Source organism: Trematomus bernacchii, unplaced genomic scaffold (assembly GCF_902827165.1).
Source record: "Trematomus bernacchii unplaced genomic scaffold, fTreBer1.1, whole genome shotgun sequence".
Classification (NCBI taxonomy): Eukaryota; Metazoa; Chordata; class Actinopteri; order Perciformes; family Nototheniidae; genus Trematomus; species Trematomus bernacchii.
This window is the reverse complement of record NW_022987727.1, coordinates 6,806,745-6,824,423: the sequence shown is the minus strand read 5'-3', so window position 1 is coordinate 6,824,423 and position 17,679 is coordinate 6,806,745. Positions and strand designations below refer to the sequence as shown.

Sequence of the window (17,679 nt, the reverse complement as noted above, 5' to 3'; positions counted from 1 at the left end):
ATTATGATCTAGGATAACTTGGTAATGGTCTTCTCTCATACACTTTTATGTTTTTGCAGGAAAGGCACACAATAGAACAGTGGTAAGTTATAAAGAAGCTTGTTTCTGACCTTGAGGCCGCACACAGCGAGGTAATCCTCATTACAAGGGTTTCCTGTGAGACTGAGGACGGTGAATGGGACTGGAGCAGAGGCCAGACGGGTCAGAGTCAGCTTCCTCTTGCTGGAGTCGGCCTGTTTCAGGAGGGTGGACAGCTGCAGGACCGTTATCTGTAAAGAGAGAACATGCTTTTAATGGGTGACAAATACAACAGACTGGTGATAAAAACAGAATTCCACTTGGAAGTGGGTAGTGATAAACGTTCTATTATAAATGTATGTTACTTTATATATTAAGATAAATATATTGACACTAATATGCTGACAGAAACAGACGTTTTTTATTCATTATATGCTAAATAATAGGTCAATGTCTACTTTCAATTGATTAAAAGTATTTTTGAATAATCTTGATCTGCTGTAGAAAAACATGAAAACAAAGAGTCTGTGGTTTTCAAATCAAGATCTCAATTAAATTGTCCAATTTGTCTTCATTATTAGTATTATTGTAAAATAAAATGTTTGGTTTGTGAAGCTTACCTTTCCCTTTTCATGGCTGACTGCCAGGTGCTGGCGGCGGCCGTGGGGTGAAGACAGGACACACATAGCAACACGACGCAGGACGTGTGCACTGATGAGTTGGCGTATTGTTTGTCCCTGGTCACCACTGTAGTTCATCCTCACATTCTCAAAAGCCCCTTCCTGAGAGCCGAGGGTGGGCACCTGAAGAAAAATTGCAACAAATTATGTTTCTGATAGAATTTACAGGAATAATCGAAAATTAAGGAATTAAGTGTTTTTCTTAAACCCCTCCAAACTGTACAGCTTCTTACCATTAACTGGTCAGTCATCTCCACAGCTTTGTCCTGAGTGTGCAGTTCGTTGAGTGCCTGCTGAGCCCGGCTGCTGCTTCCCACTGCTGACGCCTGCTGGAAGTTGGTCTGGATGGCTTCCATGAGAAACATGAGCATCTCTAGTATGACTGCTGCAGTGGATGATCCCATCTGTTGTGGAGAAAGAGCCAACTTCTTGAGCCACAAAATGTGCAGTAAATAAAAAAATTTGTTTAAATATCACTGCTTTTAGGAATGCAATAATGTGCAGTCCTCTTATTTGTATAACAGTTAGAGACACGGATACATTTAGAGAGATAAACACATTCTCTCTCACCACTTGTGTCACTAGCTCTTCCTGGCAGCCCTCGATGCTCTTGCACACGCTGCTCTTCTTAGGTCTGTCTTCATCACCAGGTTTGCCGTCACAGATTGTGACCTTGCCTTTGTCGGAGGGTGAGGCGTTCTGTTGGCGGATCGCACTGTCAGGCATCCGCAGGTCACTCTGGAACGCAGAAGACTCTTTGAGGGTGGAGCTCATGCCGCTGCTGGGGCTGCGCTTGACCAGCGCCTGTGGATGATATAACACAAAGTAGAGCAGTGAGAACAGCAACATTGGTAACATGTGCATGCTTATACAACTTAATATGACAGCTAACATCATCTTTGTTTAGCTTCCTTACAATTACAATAACCTGCTTTTGTTTTTCACTTTGCTAGCTCCTCCACATGGTGGAGTATATAGTTAGTCAAAAGGATGGCAGAGATATTCTGTTGGTTCAAGACACACTATATCTAAACTGGTAACCAGAAATCATAGATTGACAAGAATCCTGATAACTTATTAAATCGTATTGAACAAAACTATGAGCCATTGTACTGCAAGCACAAGACTGACACAGAATAAATTAACTAACACAAAGAAAGTAAACTGACTAACAGTAAACTGAAGGTAAAATGATGTTGATGGTTTGTTTTATCATCACATGCATTACATAAGAATAACTAGCTGGCCTTTTCAGTTAACAAAAGGTGGACAAACATTTGTTACATGATTTTTCCTGTTCTGGCCACATGTGTGGGCTAGCTATAACCCTGACAAAATGAAATGACGGGATGGAAGTCAATGGGGGAATGACTTGCAAGCCAAGTTACCGCTGTTGTTCTCTTCCCATGATGACCTGAGGTATTCGGTCTCACCTGGCAGCTGCCATCCTCTTTGGCACCGCAGTCACAGAAGAAAGAGCCATATTTGGCATAGGAGATCTCATGGTCTTTGTGACAGACCTTGGCGCACACTGTGCACACACCTACCCCATCCACCATCTTACAGGTGTGACAGTGGTACCTGCAGGATCAAAAAGGGCACCACAAGGCTGTTTATAGTGCATACAAAATGTAGATACTTTAGTGCTGCCGGCATATTTCTACATAAAGGAGTTTCACCAATAAAAATAACTATTCGGATTGATATAAATCTATGTTAAGTATGCTTTAAAGCCCTATTTAATCCAAGTTATGTAGGGTTCAAGGCACATCTATTTTAAGGTGCAACAGCCTTACAGTTTGTACCAATACATCTATAACCTGCTAAAAATCCCTTACCATGATTAAAGAAAGTCTGGTCTCATCAAGGAATAAGACAAACATCACAGGTAGCAATAAACTTTTCTTTACCAGTGCTGGTTCATGAACTCCTTCTGAGTTATGGTGAAGGTGCAGAGTTTGTTGCAAAGGGAGTCTTCATCCTGTCAAACAAAGACACAAATATTAACATGTGTTGTTTCAATTTAGCTCAAGCTGGATTCCTTGCATCTGGTTAAAGAAAATGTGAATGTGAAAACCTATTATAGTTCATTTGATGTTTAGTTTATATTCTGCTGGACAGTGCCATTAGATCAACTGGGACACATACTATGCACCTCAACCAGATGGATTTTCAAGTTCAACCGCAGCAGGAACATGACAGCATTCTGGGGCAAATGGTTTGCACCAGGTTTAACATTTTGCAGTGTGTGTATATTCCCTAGATCAGTTAGCAGACTTTATGTATAATAATAATAATAATAATATGGCTTTTCTATTTTGTTGCACGTTACAGCATGGCCCTATTTCAACAGGATAGACATGAAGGGAGACATAAAGGGATAAGATCATACAGAGTCCTCTGCCTGGGAGTCATCCTCTTCTACTGCAAGTTCCTCCACCCAGTCCGAGTCCACCTCCATGGCCTTCTCTTCTCCCTCCATCAGCATTGCTGAGGTGCCTTGGCCACTGCTTTGCCGCAAGGCATTCATCACATCAGCCAGGTAAGAGATGATGTGGCACGAGCATTCCAGCATGCTGGCGTGCTGAAATTAAGGAACAGGAACACATCAGTTTCTGGACAGTAAATGGTTAAAGGCTAATAACCCTATTTGGAAACATGTTAGGCCCGAGTTTAAAATAAGTAATTTGTTTAAAAAATGAGTCAAAAGAAGTGACTTATATAGACTTGTGAATTATACTGAGAAGCATTAAAACGTACCTTTCCTTGGGATAAGTTCGTGCTCACTTTTTCCACAACATTCTTCTGTGTTAAATACTTTTTGCTGAAAAAGAAGAAAATGTTGATTCATTTTAAAATCAGTAAAGTTAAGATTTGATCACTGCTTGATAATGGCTAAGTTATTAGGGCAGTCAATGCTAAGTACTTTTTCATTTCATGGTCATAAATATGAGAATCCTCGTACTGATGTTGAAACAATTGGGCAGTTCCCTGATGTTAAATAAATGAGGAAACGGCATGTTCGTGAGACTTGATCCTTACCATCTGGTCAGCCAGTCGATAGCGGCCCTGTGCAGCTGCAGGTGACCGGCCCCCTGTCCCGCGCTGGCGAGGGTTGCCATGATGACCATGAGTTCAGGGAAGCCTGTTCCATCACCATTAGCGAGCATGTCTGTTGCCATGGGAATGAGTGTGCTGAGGAGGACAGTGCACACTCCTTCGCCCACCTGGCTGTTGTCACGCACAATATGAGTGGTGAGCACCTGCAGGAGCTGTCTGTTTTCTTGCACTATTTCCATCTGCTCCGAGTCCTTTGGGGGGGTCGCAGTCATGCGCGTCAGCCAGGAATGCAGCCGAGGGGGCTCCACGCAGGCCAGCTGGGCCAGAGAGCCACACAGAGTCAACAGGCTGGGGTTTGGGCTCTTCTCCGCTGGGAACGAACAGAAACATGATATTTAGGATGATTGAAAAATCGGCTGTATCTGCAGCTTGTAAGAATTATGATTTGATCTTGTCAAGGCATCAGTATGCTTCAAAACTACATTGTTTGTTGGATAATCAAAAGGTATCTGAAACCCTCTCCCTGACAACTTAACCTTTTGTTACTTTTTACAACGAACAATTATGGCCAAGCTAAAAACTTTACACAACTATTTGCCTGGTGAAAAGAGGGGACGACATATTTTTGGTATAATCCTCTCAATGAAAGCAGGCTTTTCACTCTGCCTTCAAATGGCATGTTTCATTGAAACTATGCCATTTGAAGCACATATTGACCGTATGATAGTTTTTCTTGATTTAAATAAATGTTGCTACAAGTAGACTTACTGAGCTGGAAAAGCTTGGTGAAGAATTTGAGCACCCTGTTGCAGAACTTTGCTGACAGACTCTCGTTGGCGGTCGCCATCATAATCTGGACCAGCTCTCCACTGGCAAAGAAAAGGAGCACAAGGTAAGAGAGGTAACAGTGTACATGTGTAATAATTCAGCCTGTGTCATCAGTTGAGCAAATACCTGAATGAAAAGAACTCTTCCATGGCCTTGCGGACTTGAATGCTCTCAAGCTGCTTTTCAAGGTACTGAAGGCATTCCTCAAGGACCGACTCGTCCAAACCACTAAAGAAGATTAAAGAGTTTAAAAGAAGCAGTGAGACTCATATCAAACAATAAATGTGCTGGCAAGTAAACTAAGCCATTATGAATAACAAGTCTTAAAGAGCTGTGAGTTTAAGCACCTCAAAAAAAGTAAATATACATGTCATGTAGGTTTACTTAATTACCAGATCACACATGGCATACCTGGTGGGGTCTGAGTGATGGGCGATGATGTTGTAACACCCAGTCACCAAGCGCTCGTAGATTCGGGCGAGGAAGGCGTCGGACTCGGCCGGGCCGAGGATGCGCTCCAGGGAGGTGCTGCTGATCTCAGCCACGCTCTCCGTGCTGCTCTCCAGCAGGAGGGGCAGCAGGGTGCGCACCACCTGGGAGGGATTCAACTCCTCTGTGCTGAGGACACAAACATGCAGCAGTATTAACACAGGATTTAGTGTTCTTTTATGAATATATTTCACTCACCACATACTTTTTGTCATATGTTAAGTGACTCGACTTACACAATGAGGTCGCCAGTGAGGCGGACCAAAGAGAGCAGAATGTGTTTGAGAGAAGAGGCCAGAGGCAAGGACTGACAGCTCAGTGTGCCCAGGTGAGCTGCCTGGATGGCACTGATGTAGCTTTCTGATGGGATGGTATCATTGGCAAATGCATTTCGCTGTGGGGAAAAAAAACACACAAGACTATTATTTTCATAATTGTCAGAACAATATATTTTTTCATTGAGATACAGAGTAGTGCTGGGTATGTAGATTAAGATACCCTGATATTTAATACTTTTCTAATTATATAAGATTTATTTTTCTTAATCATTAAATGCTTTAAGATAAATATTTTAGATAATATCCCTAATTTTTTATTGGCTGCCTATTATAATTGAACACATTGTTCTTTAAGGCAGACTTAACAGTCAATCCTTAATTAATCCAGCAAACTGGTATAATAAAGGCAAAACCACCCTAAACAGTGATTAGATTGCCTACTACATTTATCAAGTGTTTACAAAGACGGACAAAGTCAAACTGAACCATAGGCAACAACTGAAAGGACGTACCCATGAGCCAATGTTTGGGAATTCATTGGTGTTGATGCCGTTCCAAGTCTCACATATTGTCTGAACAGCCGATGGCAAGTTCTGCATAATACTTTGACCTGTAAAGTTTCATTAAAAAAGTTCCGGTTAAAACAATGAGTGAACAGAAAAGTTGTGATAGTGAATGCTGTATTCTTTTTTATTCTTTCACATACCTAACAGGTTGGCCTTGCAGCGGGTGGAGCCGATAGACAAAACTGCAGCATAACCTCTGAGCTTGGCATCAGTAAGCTTGTTCTCCCCTTCCTCTGGGATGTTCATCAGTAGGTAGGACCTGGTCACAACAAGGTTTATTTATTTATCGTATCAGATAAACAGATCAAAGATTTACAGTTTAAGCCTTATTTTTGTATGAAGCAGGATTAAGGAAAAAACACTAACAAGTGAATAAAAAACATCTTAACACACCCTTATATACTTTTTGAATTTAACTCTTTAAAAATGACTGTTTGGCAGGGTGCAGGTATGAGACCCACAGCTACCTTTGCAACTAAATTAAGTGATCATAACAAGTAAACAAACATGTCCTTTGTAGTTTCTGTAAAACATGTGTGTAGTTACTTTAAACCCCAAAAAGTCATGCATAATATATACTGTATATAACATACAAAAACAAAAAACTGGAAAATAGTTGTAATTGATGTATCTTCATTATCCAAAAGATAAAGCATACACAAATCTGTCCTGCGGTTATTTCAATCATCTCCTTGTATTATTTCAGATTGCTAGATCTAATTTGTGACGTAGACAAAAGTGTGTGTGATGCTTAGTGTTAACAAAAGAGCAGAAGTTAGACTGATTCCTTTCTCACCTTGTGAAGGCCGTGTAGACATCAGTGAGCTGCAGTGTTGCAGGCAGTAGGTTCTTTGTGATCTCAGATGACTTGTGGGCGTCTGCTTCAATGGCCACCTTGGACATATGCTCGTCTAAGGACACCTGCACTTTAGAGATGACTGCATCCAGCGTGTAGATGGCTTGTAGAGAGGGAAGCTGATCAAGCGGAAGGATTGCGTTCGGGTCTACACTTGAGAAGGTGGAAATCTGCAACAGAATCAAGTCGTCAAAAGAGTGACACTTGTGATCAGAACTTAGTTTGGATAACAATCGATACAAAGGTCAACAAAGACTATGTTGTAATCAATACCTGTCTGGCAATGTACTCCTCTGCTAGCTCCACATCGTATTTAACGGTGCTGCACTTAGCAGCCGTCGCGTCAACCAGAGTGGCTGCTTGGTCTTCTTTCATCCCCTGCTTCACCAGGTGTTCCTGTCAGTGATCACATACGCAGAGTTAAACAACACGTGAACAATTAAGGTCGATCTTTCATTACAATAAAAAGGACACAGTAACGTATTTTCAATCAAAAATGTATACATTCATAAATGCTATCTGCAGCATCCAATTTAGACATATTTGTCGAGTGATGCTGAGTGGAATTATCAAAAATACCGTAACATTGGCCATGAATTCAAACTCAAATGTTATATATTTTATCAATTCATTTTTTGGCATCTATCGTGCTAATTAGCATTCTGTAAGACATAGTAGACAGACCTTGATCCAGTTCACGTATGTTGGCACCCGGAGACGTGAGGACCATCGCAGGGTGTGCAGGATGTCGCTCTCACTGGGATCACTGCAGCCCGTCTTCAGCTGCTCCATGTAGGCCTTGGACGGTGGTAAAACTCCCAGGATCCTCCACAGGATGAGGAAGTAGTACTGAAGGGAGCATGCCTCCTGTGCAGGGCGATAGATAAACATGCCCTGTTTTCCAAACCCCACTCAGTTAATGTCAGGGCTGAAATGTGGCTATTGAGTTACTATTGATTGAAATGTAACACATCCAAGTGGGGCTTCACATTAAAAAGGTTGGCCAGTACCAAATGTTTTGAAACTGTATTCATAGTATTGACACTCAAATTCAAATGTTTATTTAACAACGTTTTCTGTCTCAATCTATATGCGTTGGATTTAACATTTCAAAAACAACATTCGTGCTACGTTCAGAAAACTGTTTACGGTAATCTAGACAGATGTTAAACAGACGTTTAAAAAAACTGGCCAGTTTGTAAGCATTTTAAGATTTAGTCATAACAGGTAAGCAACTGCCATGTCCTAATTTCAAATATTGAAAGTGACTAATTGATATAATGGCAATTAAAATGCCACCTGCATCTTCAACTTGTTTACACAGTTAATAGTTTATGGGATGAGTTCTCACCATAGGAGTGATTGGCTTGCTCTCCTGTCGTCTTGCTGTGTCAAACTGAGAGCCTGCGACCAGGAGGGAGATGAGCCCCGCATACAGTTCATCATATTTAACTGCTCCATTGAACAGCTTTGGAAAGACCTAGCAAGGGGAAAAAGGATGATGTTTAATACAATTAAATATCTATATGTATATTCTTCATCCTTTAGTGGTCACAGTCTCACCTTGCTGTCCAGTCTGCTGATGTCATCTTCAGACGCCTCAGGGGACAGGACGCAGTAGAACTTTGGCTGAACATTTGGATCTAAGAAAGGTTAGAAAATACATAATATTATTATTTTGTATCTTTCTAAATGAATCTCTTTATTTTTCTGTCTTTTTCCTATATCTAGCACAACTAACAGTGTTCAGCCAGTGATGCAGATGCAGGATCAGTTAGTTAGATCAACATAATATCCCAGGAACCAGCACATGGGTGCAATGCATTTCTGGTTTAATATAAGAATGACGTTACCCTTAACAACAAGGTGATTACTTAACACTAGAACTGCCAATCGGATCAATTTGACCCAGAGCTGTTTTATTGTATATAACTTTTTTTCAATAAAATATTAAAGTCTCCCAGTCCGTGACGTTTCCTGAAAGTGTGTTATGTAGCACCCTATGTTGTTAAAAATTGTCAATATGAAGTCAGATTGAAGAAATCGCCAAAAGAAAAGAGAGAGAGAGAGAGAGAGAGAGAGAGAGAGAGAGAGAGAGAGAGAGAGAGAGAGAGAGAGAGAGAGAGGAGAGAGAGAGAGAGATGAGAGAGATCGAGTCTCTGAGAGCATCTCTTGCTCGCTATGGAGAGATAGAGAAGAGCTCTCTCTCTCTACTCTCGCTCTCTCTCTTCTCTCCTCTCTCTAGCTGCTGCGCTGCGCTCTCGTCAGCAGCTCTGTGGGGCGAGTTGAAAGTACGTTATGCTGGCCGGGGTGTCTAAATAATGCTTCCGGGCCAGCGGGCCATTTATAATGTCGAACCCTGTCATATGAAAAGCTGAGAGTCCACAGATTCTATTGGTATACGTTTCATCCCTGTGCGATCAAAACTCACTGTTCAATAAAAGAACATTTTACCTTGAAAATCAATGCATTCTAATAGCGGGTCAATTTGACCCAGGTGGCGGTTTTAGGTATACAAAAACCTCTGGCGGTTCTAGTGTTAAAACAACCAGTGACTTTCGCAATTAGAGAACATATGCACAGGTCATCTTTTGTTTAAGAAAATAACCCTCTACCCAGTTGTTAAAAAAGTGAATTTCCTTCCTTAGTCTTACCTCCTGAACAGTGCTTGGCCCAGTTCTCCTCCACCTCTTTGAATCCATAGTAAAGGGGCAGGCCGCCACGTTTGCCACCATCCTGAATAGAGCCCGGCCCGGTGGAGGGGGGGGTCAGGAGGTTATACTGCACCTATAAATAATATTCATAACAGAGAGACATTTAATATCACATGTATTGTGTGGCTGTCATGTTACTCCTACAGGTGGGGTAATCAAATCCAAATAGCTCTAAACAACACTTGGCAGTATCCCGAAACGATTTAAATATGTGTGGATCTGTGGAGCTTACAAGATGTGAAACCAATAGCTTCTCCAGAGGAAATAAGTGGTTAAGCAGCTGAAGACATCTTTATACTAAATCAGCCTTATGCAATACTCAGTATGGGATCTTAAAGGTTGTTCTAGATTTGTGCATTATATATTTATGTATTTATTAATTACTGACTGCATTTGCTGGACAGTATTTTACCTAAAAAGTATTACAAAATAAAGGTAACAGAATATGCGTCTAGAAAATGCATTTAACCCTCAGGATAGGACAATAATAAAAAAGAAATAAGCAATTGACCTGTTCATAAAGGTACACGGGCGCCTTTGAGTAGTGGCGCAGCAGGTAGTCGAAAACCAGACACAGCCGGGCCAGGTTGAGGGGCACCGCCTTCAGCTGGGAGTCTTTGCTCTGGGCCACCTCAGTGATGGCCTGGGTGACGAGTGTCAGGACGGACCGCCGGCCGCGCTCCGACAGATTGTGGAAAAGGAGCAGCAGGAGCTGGAGGTGCTCCACGTTCAGGTCGTCTTCTACTTGCACAGAGCTCTGGATAGTATGCTGCTTCAAAGTTCCTAAAAATCTATAAGAAAAGGAAAGAACGGTAGAAATGGGTAATACATTTAATTAAATATTTGAAAATATTACCTAGTATGCATTTCAACAATGACATTTTCTAGAGTTTATTCACAGTTTTGAAAAACACAGCACTTCATAAAGGGGTGTCAACTCTGTTCTCGAATATTGATGAATTATAAAATGGCTGTTACTTGGTAACGTGGTAAAAGCGATGCATTGTCTGTGAGCACTCCACATATTAAAGTGATAGCACCTAGGGAACATCTTAAACAGTCCTTTAACATACGAGCGGGGTGAGAATTGAAATGGTTGTCATACCTTTCCCAGACTTTCATGCACTCCGGCACATCTGGCTCTCCTTGCACACTTGCTTTGTGCTGCCATATGAGGAGAAGTCTAGAGAGCACCGATAGGGATTGAGGGTGAATGTAAAGCGGCCAGGGACCTTCTGAAAAGGGTGCAACACCTAACTGCTGAAGAAGGGTGCTCTGTGAATTACAAGACAAACAACAATCAGTTTGTTACAAGGAACACATCATTCATACAACTTACTCCCAGAGAGTTTAAATGCTGGTGGAGATACTGGAATAACAAAGAACTTACCTGCAGGGCCGGGGATGGAAGATCGGATGTTACCAGTGTGTGGTTGAAGTGATACAGCGCTAAAGAAAACGCTTCATCTGAAGAGCCTGATGGGAACAAAATGCATCGTTGCCATCTATCTATTTTGGGCTAAATCCTTCATTAGCTACCAAGCCAACAAAAGGAAATCGGGGTAAAATTGACATAACATTCATGATAAGCAGTCATTTTCCCACTGTACCTTTGACATCTTTGTCCACGTCCTTGATGATGCTGGCAAGTGTAGCCATGTGCTGCTCTGTAAGAGACACGCTCAGGTAGTTGCGGATAAAGTTGTTTCTGGACTTGAGCATTGAGGTGGTGATGAAGTTCAGAATGCTGGAGGCTAAACTGAGGAACTATAGGAAGAAGAAGTAGGAAGTTGTCGAGTTAAAAACGTCCATAAGCTGTTCGTAGAGATAAATCAGCAGGTACGCTACACAGAATTCACTCCTCACCAGTTCTGGGTCTTTCCGGCCAGCTAAAATGTTGCCATTCTCGCTTGGATTCTGCTTACTGGGGCTCTTCAGTCTGGGAGAGGTCTCCAGAGGTGGGGGTGGTGGAGGGGGAGGGGGAGCAACTTTGTCTTTAGTTGGGGAAATTGTCTCTTCAAACCAAAGCCCCAAAATCGGTTCACTGTCATCATCTGCAGAGAAAGACAACCATTTACATACATTTCTAAGAGTGAAGAAGAGAACAGTCCCATGACTTTCAAGATATGTGTGGAGTGGTAGTGGTGTGACCATAAAACAAATGTAAAAAGGTTGAAACTTGTGACACCTACAACACTGTGCAGGAGATGGACTGCAATAAATAGTGAACATTTAGTGACAACATGTTGGTGATTATCCACATAAGGAAGAAACCTACATAATATTTATTCGGAGATGTTTGAAATAATGTTCCATGCGGTCAGTGCTCCTATCCTTCCTAGATTAACCTGGAATTTAAACGAAATGCTTTTTATACGTGTGTAGTGCCAACAGTTTTATAATTTTGAACAATGGACATACAAGTGAATTAAAGTTGGGTTCTTTTCATGAATTACATATATAAGCATTAAAATAGCATGCAATGATCACAGCTATCTTTGTGTGTTAATATTAATACATGCTACTTGCAACAGTGACAGACAGGCAATGCTAGTCAGGCTGACACTTGAAGCAAAGCACGTTTCAGAACCCTGCTGCATTATTCCATAGTAGAAATAATTTACAATGTTACAATCAACAGGAATTAAGAATTAAGTTTAAAGCACTAGCAACATGCATTAGCCACAACAAATATGCATTTAATATAAAGTTAAAATATGATCCTTCAAACTGCCAGTCCCTCGATGTAACCTCCTTAAGGCTTATCTGACGTTTCCCACAAGTGCATTCAAGTGGCCCTCCTATAAATCATACGTTTAACGATAAATCACCAGTGCTCTGTCCAGTACCCTACCCAGGAAATCCTAGACCAGCCAAATACAAGACGCTTCTTGTGGCGTGGGCTGAGAAAACGATGAGTCTTCCTCCACAGGCAGCTGCATAGAACTGACCCATTCAAAAACCAGCGCTCAGCTGCTTGGCTTTGAGTTTTCCCTCACCCACTCAACACCTCTCATCCTAGATAACTAAAGGACAGGAACAAGTATCTCCCTTTATGTTTCCAGTGCAGGTTCTGCGTGTAATAGTGGAACCCATTCAATCTATTTTTTCACTGGATTTAAAATATATTGTAGATCTTAACTCCAGGGGTTGGTCCACTAAAGTCTCTGCTTTCACTTGTCAACCGACTGGCAACACATTGCACTCGCACACCTATCCTTACGAGTGATGGCCCCACAAGGACTTGTTCCTGGTAGCTACTAATCAATCAAATATATTTAAGCTACATTAGACATGAAAACCAGCTCACGGCAACAAGAGTATTTAAAGATTATTTTCAATAAGAATATATAAACGCTTCAAGTGTTTCACTTTAAGTTGATATTCAAATCTGCATGCAACATAGAAAGATCATAATGTTAATGTTTCAGGTGACAGCAAGTGGTGGCAAAATGTGTTTAAGTCAAACGTTTACAAGCGCAACTTGAATTTATCGTGTTTGGGAATAATACCACTGTTTTGACATGGGATGAACGATATTATTGGATTCAAAAACGTGTGACTGACGAGAAATGCAATGACAAGCAAGGTGACTATGATGATCAAAGCAACAAATTAAGATTGGATGTAATTTTTAAAACAACATTTAAATTATTTACCTCAGTGATGATACATCACAATATATAGCTATCACAAACATCTGATCTGTCTGACAACTACAAGTGTGCATCGAACTTTGGACGGATAAGGCAGGGCACAGACTGGGTGACAGACAAACACATCTATCAATCATCCAATGGACCGTGACTCTTTATGGCTTGTGTATGAAATTCATTCGTTTGTACTTTCTGATAAATGTTCTGATATGTGACTTGGGAGCACATCGCTTCTTTGCTCAGTGTTTGTCGTTTGTGTAAACGGATAAAGTAAGCTCTATTTTTAAGTTTTCTGTGTCAAATAAAACCATTGTACAAGTTGTATTTCTAGGACACAGCTCTTGAAAGCACCTGGGAAAAGGTTGACTCAACAGAATTGCAAAACGTAGTTAGTTACTGTACATGTTCCACTTTTCCATTCATCAGCTTGACAAGGTTGTGATGGGTGTGAAAACAATCATTTGCAGCCACATGTCAACACTGCTGGTATTATCCTTCAAACCACACTGAGCCACAGATGAATCTCTTTGAAAAAACATCAATTTATATTTTTCATTCCATAGAAGGGCACGTTTCAAATTGAGAGCTGTTTTGCCAAAGGCTCTTCATCTGTGGCTCTGCCATTTTCTAAGCTAGTAGGGCCACAGCTCAGAGCCTACAATTGTGAGACATACAACAACACAATGAATCTAGGACAGTGAAGTGGACACCAAGTCTTGGACCTGAGGACAGAAAACTGCTGACCTGAGACACAAGCTGCACTTGTCTTCTCCTGTCTTCTCTCTGCTGAAATAGTAGAAACTGTCAACTACACTGTTCACATTGTGTGATGAAGGGACAAAAAAAGTAATGACATTACTGTGTGTGTGAATGCATTTCCCCTCACTGCTGCCATAACCTGACTGATCCACTGACAGCACACTTGTTTCACTGCCTTACTGATACAGCTCAGCACTGATACAGCTCAGCACTGACACTAGCTCCGAGATCAGAACACAAACATGACTCGGCTAACGGCACCTGCTTCCTGACTGTCATGGAGAGAAATCTGAAGCATACCTTGAAAGCAAAACTTAAAGCTTCTAGGATAGTAGCTTGTTTGTTTACTCATTTAGTGATGAGAGCATAAGTGTGTCTCCATCACACCTACAGTTACATGATGCCCTGATCATACTTTCATTTAAAAACAATAAAATAAAAAAGGTACGAATGTATTATACCTCTTTACAGTTAATTGTAATTCAAAAGTATTAGAGATGATTCAATAAGGAATTTCAGGTAAGCAATCATTATCTGTTTTTGCAGAGAGGATAAAGTCCCCATTCAGCAGGGACCTTTTGAGGGCTGTTCCTACTGCGCAGCTATGCTTCACATCATTGGCTGTAATTATCAGGAGAAATTACATCCGAACAATAACAACTGAATTTTCTCACTTCATTATGTGGCGCATCCTTCAAATGTTGATTATTAGAACATATTTGAATCAATACAGTTTGTAATCCTTGCATTATCAAATACTTCTAAATTCCAAATGTATAATGAAGTGCAGAACAATATGTGCATTGTATTGTGTCATCTGTGCCAGGATAGAAGCAAAAATGAAGTCCTGACAATAGGTATTATATGGGGAGAATTTTCAGTTTTAAGAAAGTGAAGATGCAATACTTAAATCCAAAATGAAGTACCTTGACTGCTATCTTCCTCTGTACTGCTGAAATCATCCTCGTAGTAGGTGTTTGAATCTGTAGAAGCGCTGGCATCGCTGCTGACTGAGCCTTTCCTCTGACGTTGGAGAACACAAGCCTGATGGATCCAAAACAAGAAACACTCTTAATAATGACAACCGTTTCTGATCCTTCAATTAAAGGTTTCAATCAGATTGTATTCACACAACTGTAAGACGAGGACAGAAACAGCTGGCAAACATATATCATGTGATGGTTCCATTCCAATATCTGTTTTGTGTCTGTGTATTTTCTGTTGCACACATCTGTCTAAATTACAGAATGTTCCAAAGGGTTTATCCTGTATTACATTGCACGGAAATATGAAGTAAACAAACACTTGTGCAAATTACAAGTATGTAAATACCTTTTTGTAGGAAGTTGAGAGAAGTGTGAAGAGTAGATTGGTGAGGGGCACAGAGTCGATGAGCCTCTGGACCCTCTGGATGGAAGTGCTCTGTGCCATGATGTTGAGTTCGGCGGGGGGTCCGTCACTCGCCCAGCCCTGCTGCAAACACAGGTTTCAAGAAATAGAACGTTACTTTTGTATCCTGTTTTTTATTGTTTCTTTCATGCTTAGATCCTTCTTTTTAATTATTATTTTAAACATACGTTTTAAAAAATCTAACTAGACAACCTTCCTAACTTATTTTTAGCATAATAATATTTTTTCTTGCCTTTCTTTTAAAGAGTTCCTTTTGAATACATTTAAGGAGTAATAAATAATGAACTTTGACGGAATTGCGAACCTGTTTTATTTTTACTTTTGTTAACATCAAAACATGGGGCATTATGTGGCTCAAAAAACTCATAAATCATAACAGACAAACATTTTTATTTTGTTTATCTAACTTACCCGGTGCAGAGCCTCAACTTGGAGATCCTGGAAAAGTGAAGTCAAAAGTTTGATGGCATGGTTTGCCAGGATAACAGACAAAACACCAAAGCCTTGGTGTCTATAGGAAACAAATCAAAAAGAAAAAGGAACAAATCATTAATGCACACATCTCACTTTAAGAGCAGCATTTATGTATTTTTTTGATATAGTAATTAAACAAAAATTACATTTTCCAGAAATGTCTATGCAGTAACCACTATCTACACCTTCATTTATTTTAAAAGATGTGATGCTTAACTGATGACGATCAAAAGATGAAGCCACCGCGACACAACAAACATTATAATGACTTATTTAATTTTCTTTGTAAATTACCCTTTGCCAGGCCCAAGTTTAGGCGATCCCGCGCCGTCCTTGGTGCGAGCGGCAATATCACGGACGCGCAGGGCGGCCAGGGGGTCCTTCTCTTTCCCTTTATCTGCCAGGGCCGTGGGGCTCAGGTTAAGAATCAGGTAGAGGCTGTTTAGAAGGCACCAGGCTCCAAGCAGCTGGAAGTTCTGATAATGCTGCAGTAAGGAAATAGGTACATCAAATGAATGTCTTTTTTGACCACTTTAAACTTCACAAACAGTAAAGTTAATCAAAAGGAACTGAACTTGTTTTTCTTTCACAATACTATCATTCTAGTCCTAGCACTCACCTCTCCTCCAGCTCTGCGGGAGTTGCTGATGGCTTGTCCAATCATTTCGTAGATCTCCAGCTGTTGCCAACACAAATGTTGTACTTGTTAGCATTTTAAATGTTCTTACGGTGTGTTTAAGGTGCCAAGGCACTAATAACATATTACTAAAAATGAGAAATGTAATGGCAATACATGAGACAATAACTTCCACATAAAACCATTCAGAATGAAACTCCCTGCCCCCACAATTTGTTCATCATTTGAAATAAACCTGTAACTCACTGAGTCTTGCGAGTCGAAAAACAGAAGTTACTGAATAAAGTTTCAACGAAGCACCAGATTATTTCCTCTGTGAGCATACTTTGAGAATGTTCTATTCATAATACTCACACATTTCTGGACAATTGTGGCTGCGTCATTTTCATAGTCTTCCTCTTTAGTTCCAGTGGAGGCTGTGCGCAGCTGCAAGCCGCTGCCTACCTGCAGAATGGCCATGCAGGTGGCAACACTCGTACCTAAAGGGGTAAAAAATAAACATTTATTTTGACTTGTACAAATTTAATTCAATAATTTAACAAAATGAATAAATAAGGGAGGTACATTCAAGCAACCCATAGTACTACACTGCTTTATGGTTTCATTTGTTGTAAAGGAAACTGCTATTTCTGTCCCATCTATAATTCTTCCACTTTTGCTGAAGTTTAAAACCTTTTCAATTACTGGACACAACAGTATACTTAATTTTGTCCAACAGAGTTTTTCACCTACCAGCATAGAGACAGCTCAAAGCCAGCACGGTCATATCCAGTAATCTCCCCGGTGTCAAGGGCTCCAGTACAGGCAGGGACAGTGTGTCCAAAGCCATGGTTACGTCTATCACCAGTGAATGGAATCTGGGTTTGGGGTTAAAGCATTAAAAGTTTATTGAACAGTAGAGAACAATAGTTATCAAATACACATGCAGAAACGTACACAGCTGATATTGACCCTTATAAACAAATCATAATATAAGAATGTAAATTGTATATAATAAATCAATTTAAAAATGAATGTTACCCATTGCGGACAGCAGTGGCATCGGCCACTGTGGCAGGCATGATAAAGAAAGAGTTGGCTGATACAGCATCCTGGAAACGGTTGATGTAGCGCAGAAAGTAGGGCAGGTTGAGGCACACACGTAGCAACTTCTCAGACCCACCTGGGAATATTAAAAAAACACTACTGTTAACCTGTTCCACCCTGAGCCTGTTTTTCAGGTCTCAGGCTCGAAAATGACATTCCCAGAACAAA

The 17,679-nt window shown here is 40.7% G+C and overlaps 1 protein-coding gene across 9 annotated transcripts in view; it reads right to left on the bottom strand.

Annotated features, from left to right (window-relative positions):
* Positions 1–17,679, bottom strand: part of ubr4 (ubiquitin protein ligase E3 component n-recognin 4) — a 45,344-nt gene that overhangs the window by 23,327 nt on the left and 4,338 nt on the right. For 4 of the 9 annotated variants that reach the window (XM_034145073.1, XM_034145080.1, XM_034145074.1 and 1 more), the window contains exons 7-40: positions 17,446–17,587; positions 17,158–17,282; positions 16,780–16,904; positions 16,408–16,467; positions 16,083–16,273; positions 15,726–15,825; positions 15,237–15,377; positions 14,831–14,948; positions 11,356–11,543; positions 11,100–11,256; positions 10,880–10,965; positions 10,595–10,764; positions 10,001–10,280; positions 9,430–9,562; positions 8,339–8,418; positions 8,127–8,255; positions 7,460–7,669; positions 7,049–7,171; positions 6,716–6,945; positions 6,060–6,178; positions 5,866–5,963; positions 5,312–5,469; positions 4,998–5,204; positions 4,713–4,814; positions 4,527–4,627; positions 3,741–4,128; positions 3,459–3,522; positions 3,091–3,282; positions 2,609–2,679; positions 2,087–2,279; positions 1,269–1,502; positions 932–1,102; positions 639–821; positions 111–269 (exon numbers count right to left, since the gene is read on the bottom strand). In XM_034145073.1, the coding sequence (XP_034000964.1) occupies positions 111–269; positions 639–821; positions 932–1,102; positions 1,269–1,502; positions 2,087–2,279; positions 2,609–2,679; positions 3,091–3,282; positions 3,459–3,522; positions 3,741–4,128; positions 4,527–4,627; positions 4,713–4,814; positions 4,998–5,204; positions 5,312–5,469; positions 5,866–5,963; positions 6,060–6,178; positions 6,716–6,945; positions 7,049–7,171; positions 7,460–7,669; positions 8,127–8,255; positions 8,339–8,418; positions 9,430–9,562; positions 10,001–10,280; positions 10,595–10,764; positions 10,880–10,965; positions 11,100–11,256; positions 11,356–11,543; positions 14,831–14,948; positions 15,237–15,377; positions 15,726–15,825; positions 16,083–16,273; positions 16,408–16,467; positions 16,780–16,904; positions 17,158–17,282; positions 17,446–17,587 (5,228 nt within the window). The remainder of the gene's footprint in view (positions 1–110; positions 270–638; positions 822–931; positions 1,103–1,268; positions 1,503–2,086; positions 2,280–2,608; positions 2,680–3,090; positions 3,283–3,458; positions 3,523–3,740; positions 4,129–4,526; positions 4,628–4,712; positions 4,815–4,997; positions 5,205–5,311; positions 5,470–5,865; positions 5,964–6,059; positions 6,179–6,715; positions 6,946–7,048; positions 7,172–7,459; positions 7,670–8,126; positions 8,256–8,338; positions 8,419–9,429; positions 9,563–10,000; positions 10,281–10,594; positions 10,765–10,879; positions 10,966–11,099; positions 11,257–11,355; positions 11,544–14,830; positions 14,949–15,236; positions 15,378–15,725; positions 15,826–16,082; positions 16,274–16,407; positions 16,468–16,779; positions 16,905–17,157; positions 17,283–17,445; positions 17,588–17,679) is intronic. The other 5 variants (XM_034145075.1, XM_034145078.1, XM_034145079.1 and 2 more) reach the window with 3 other exon arrangements.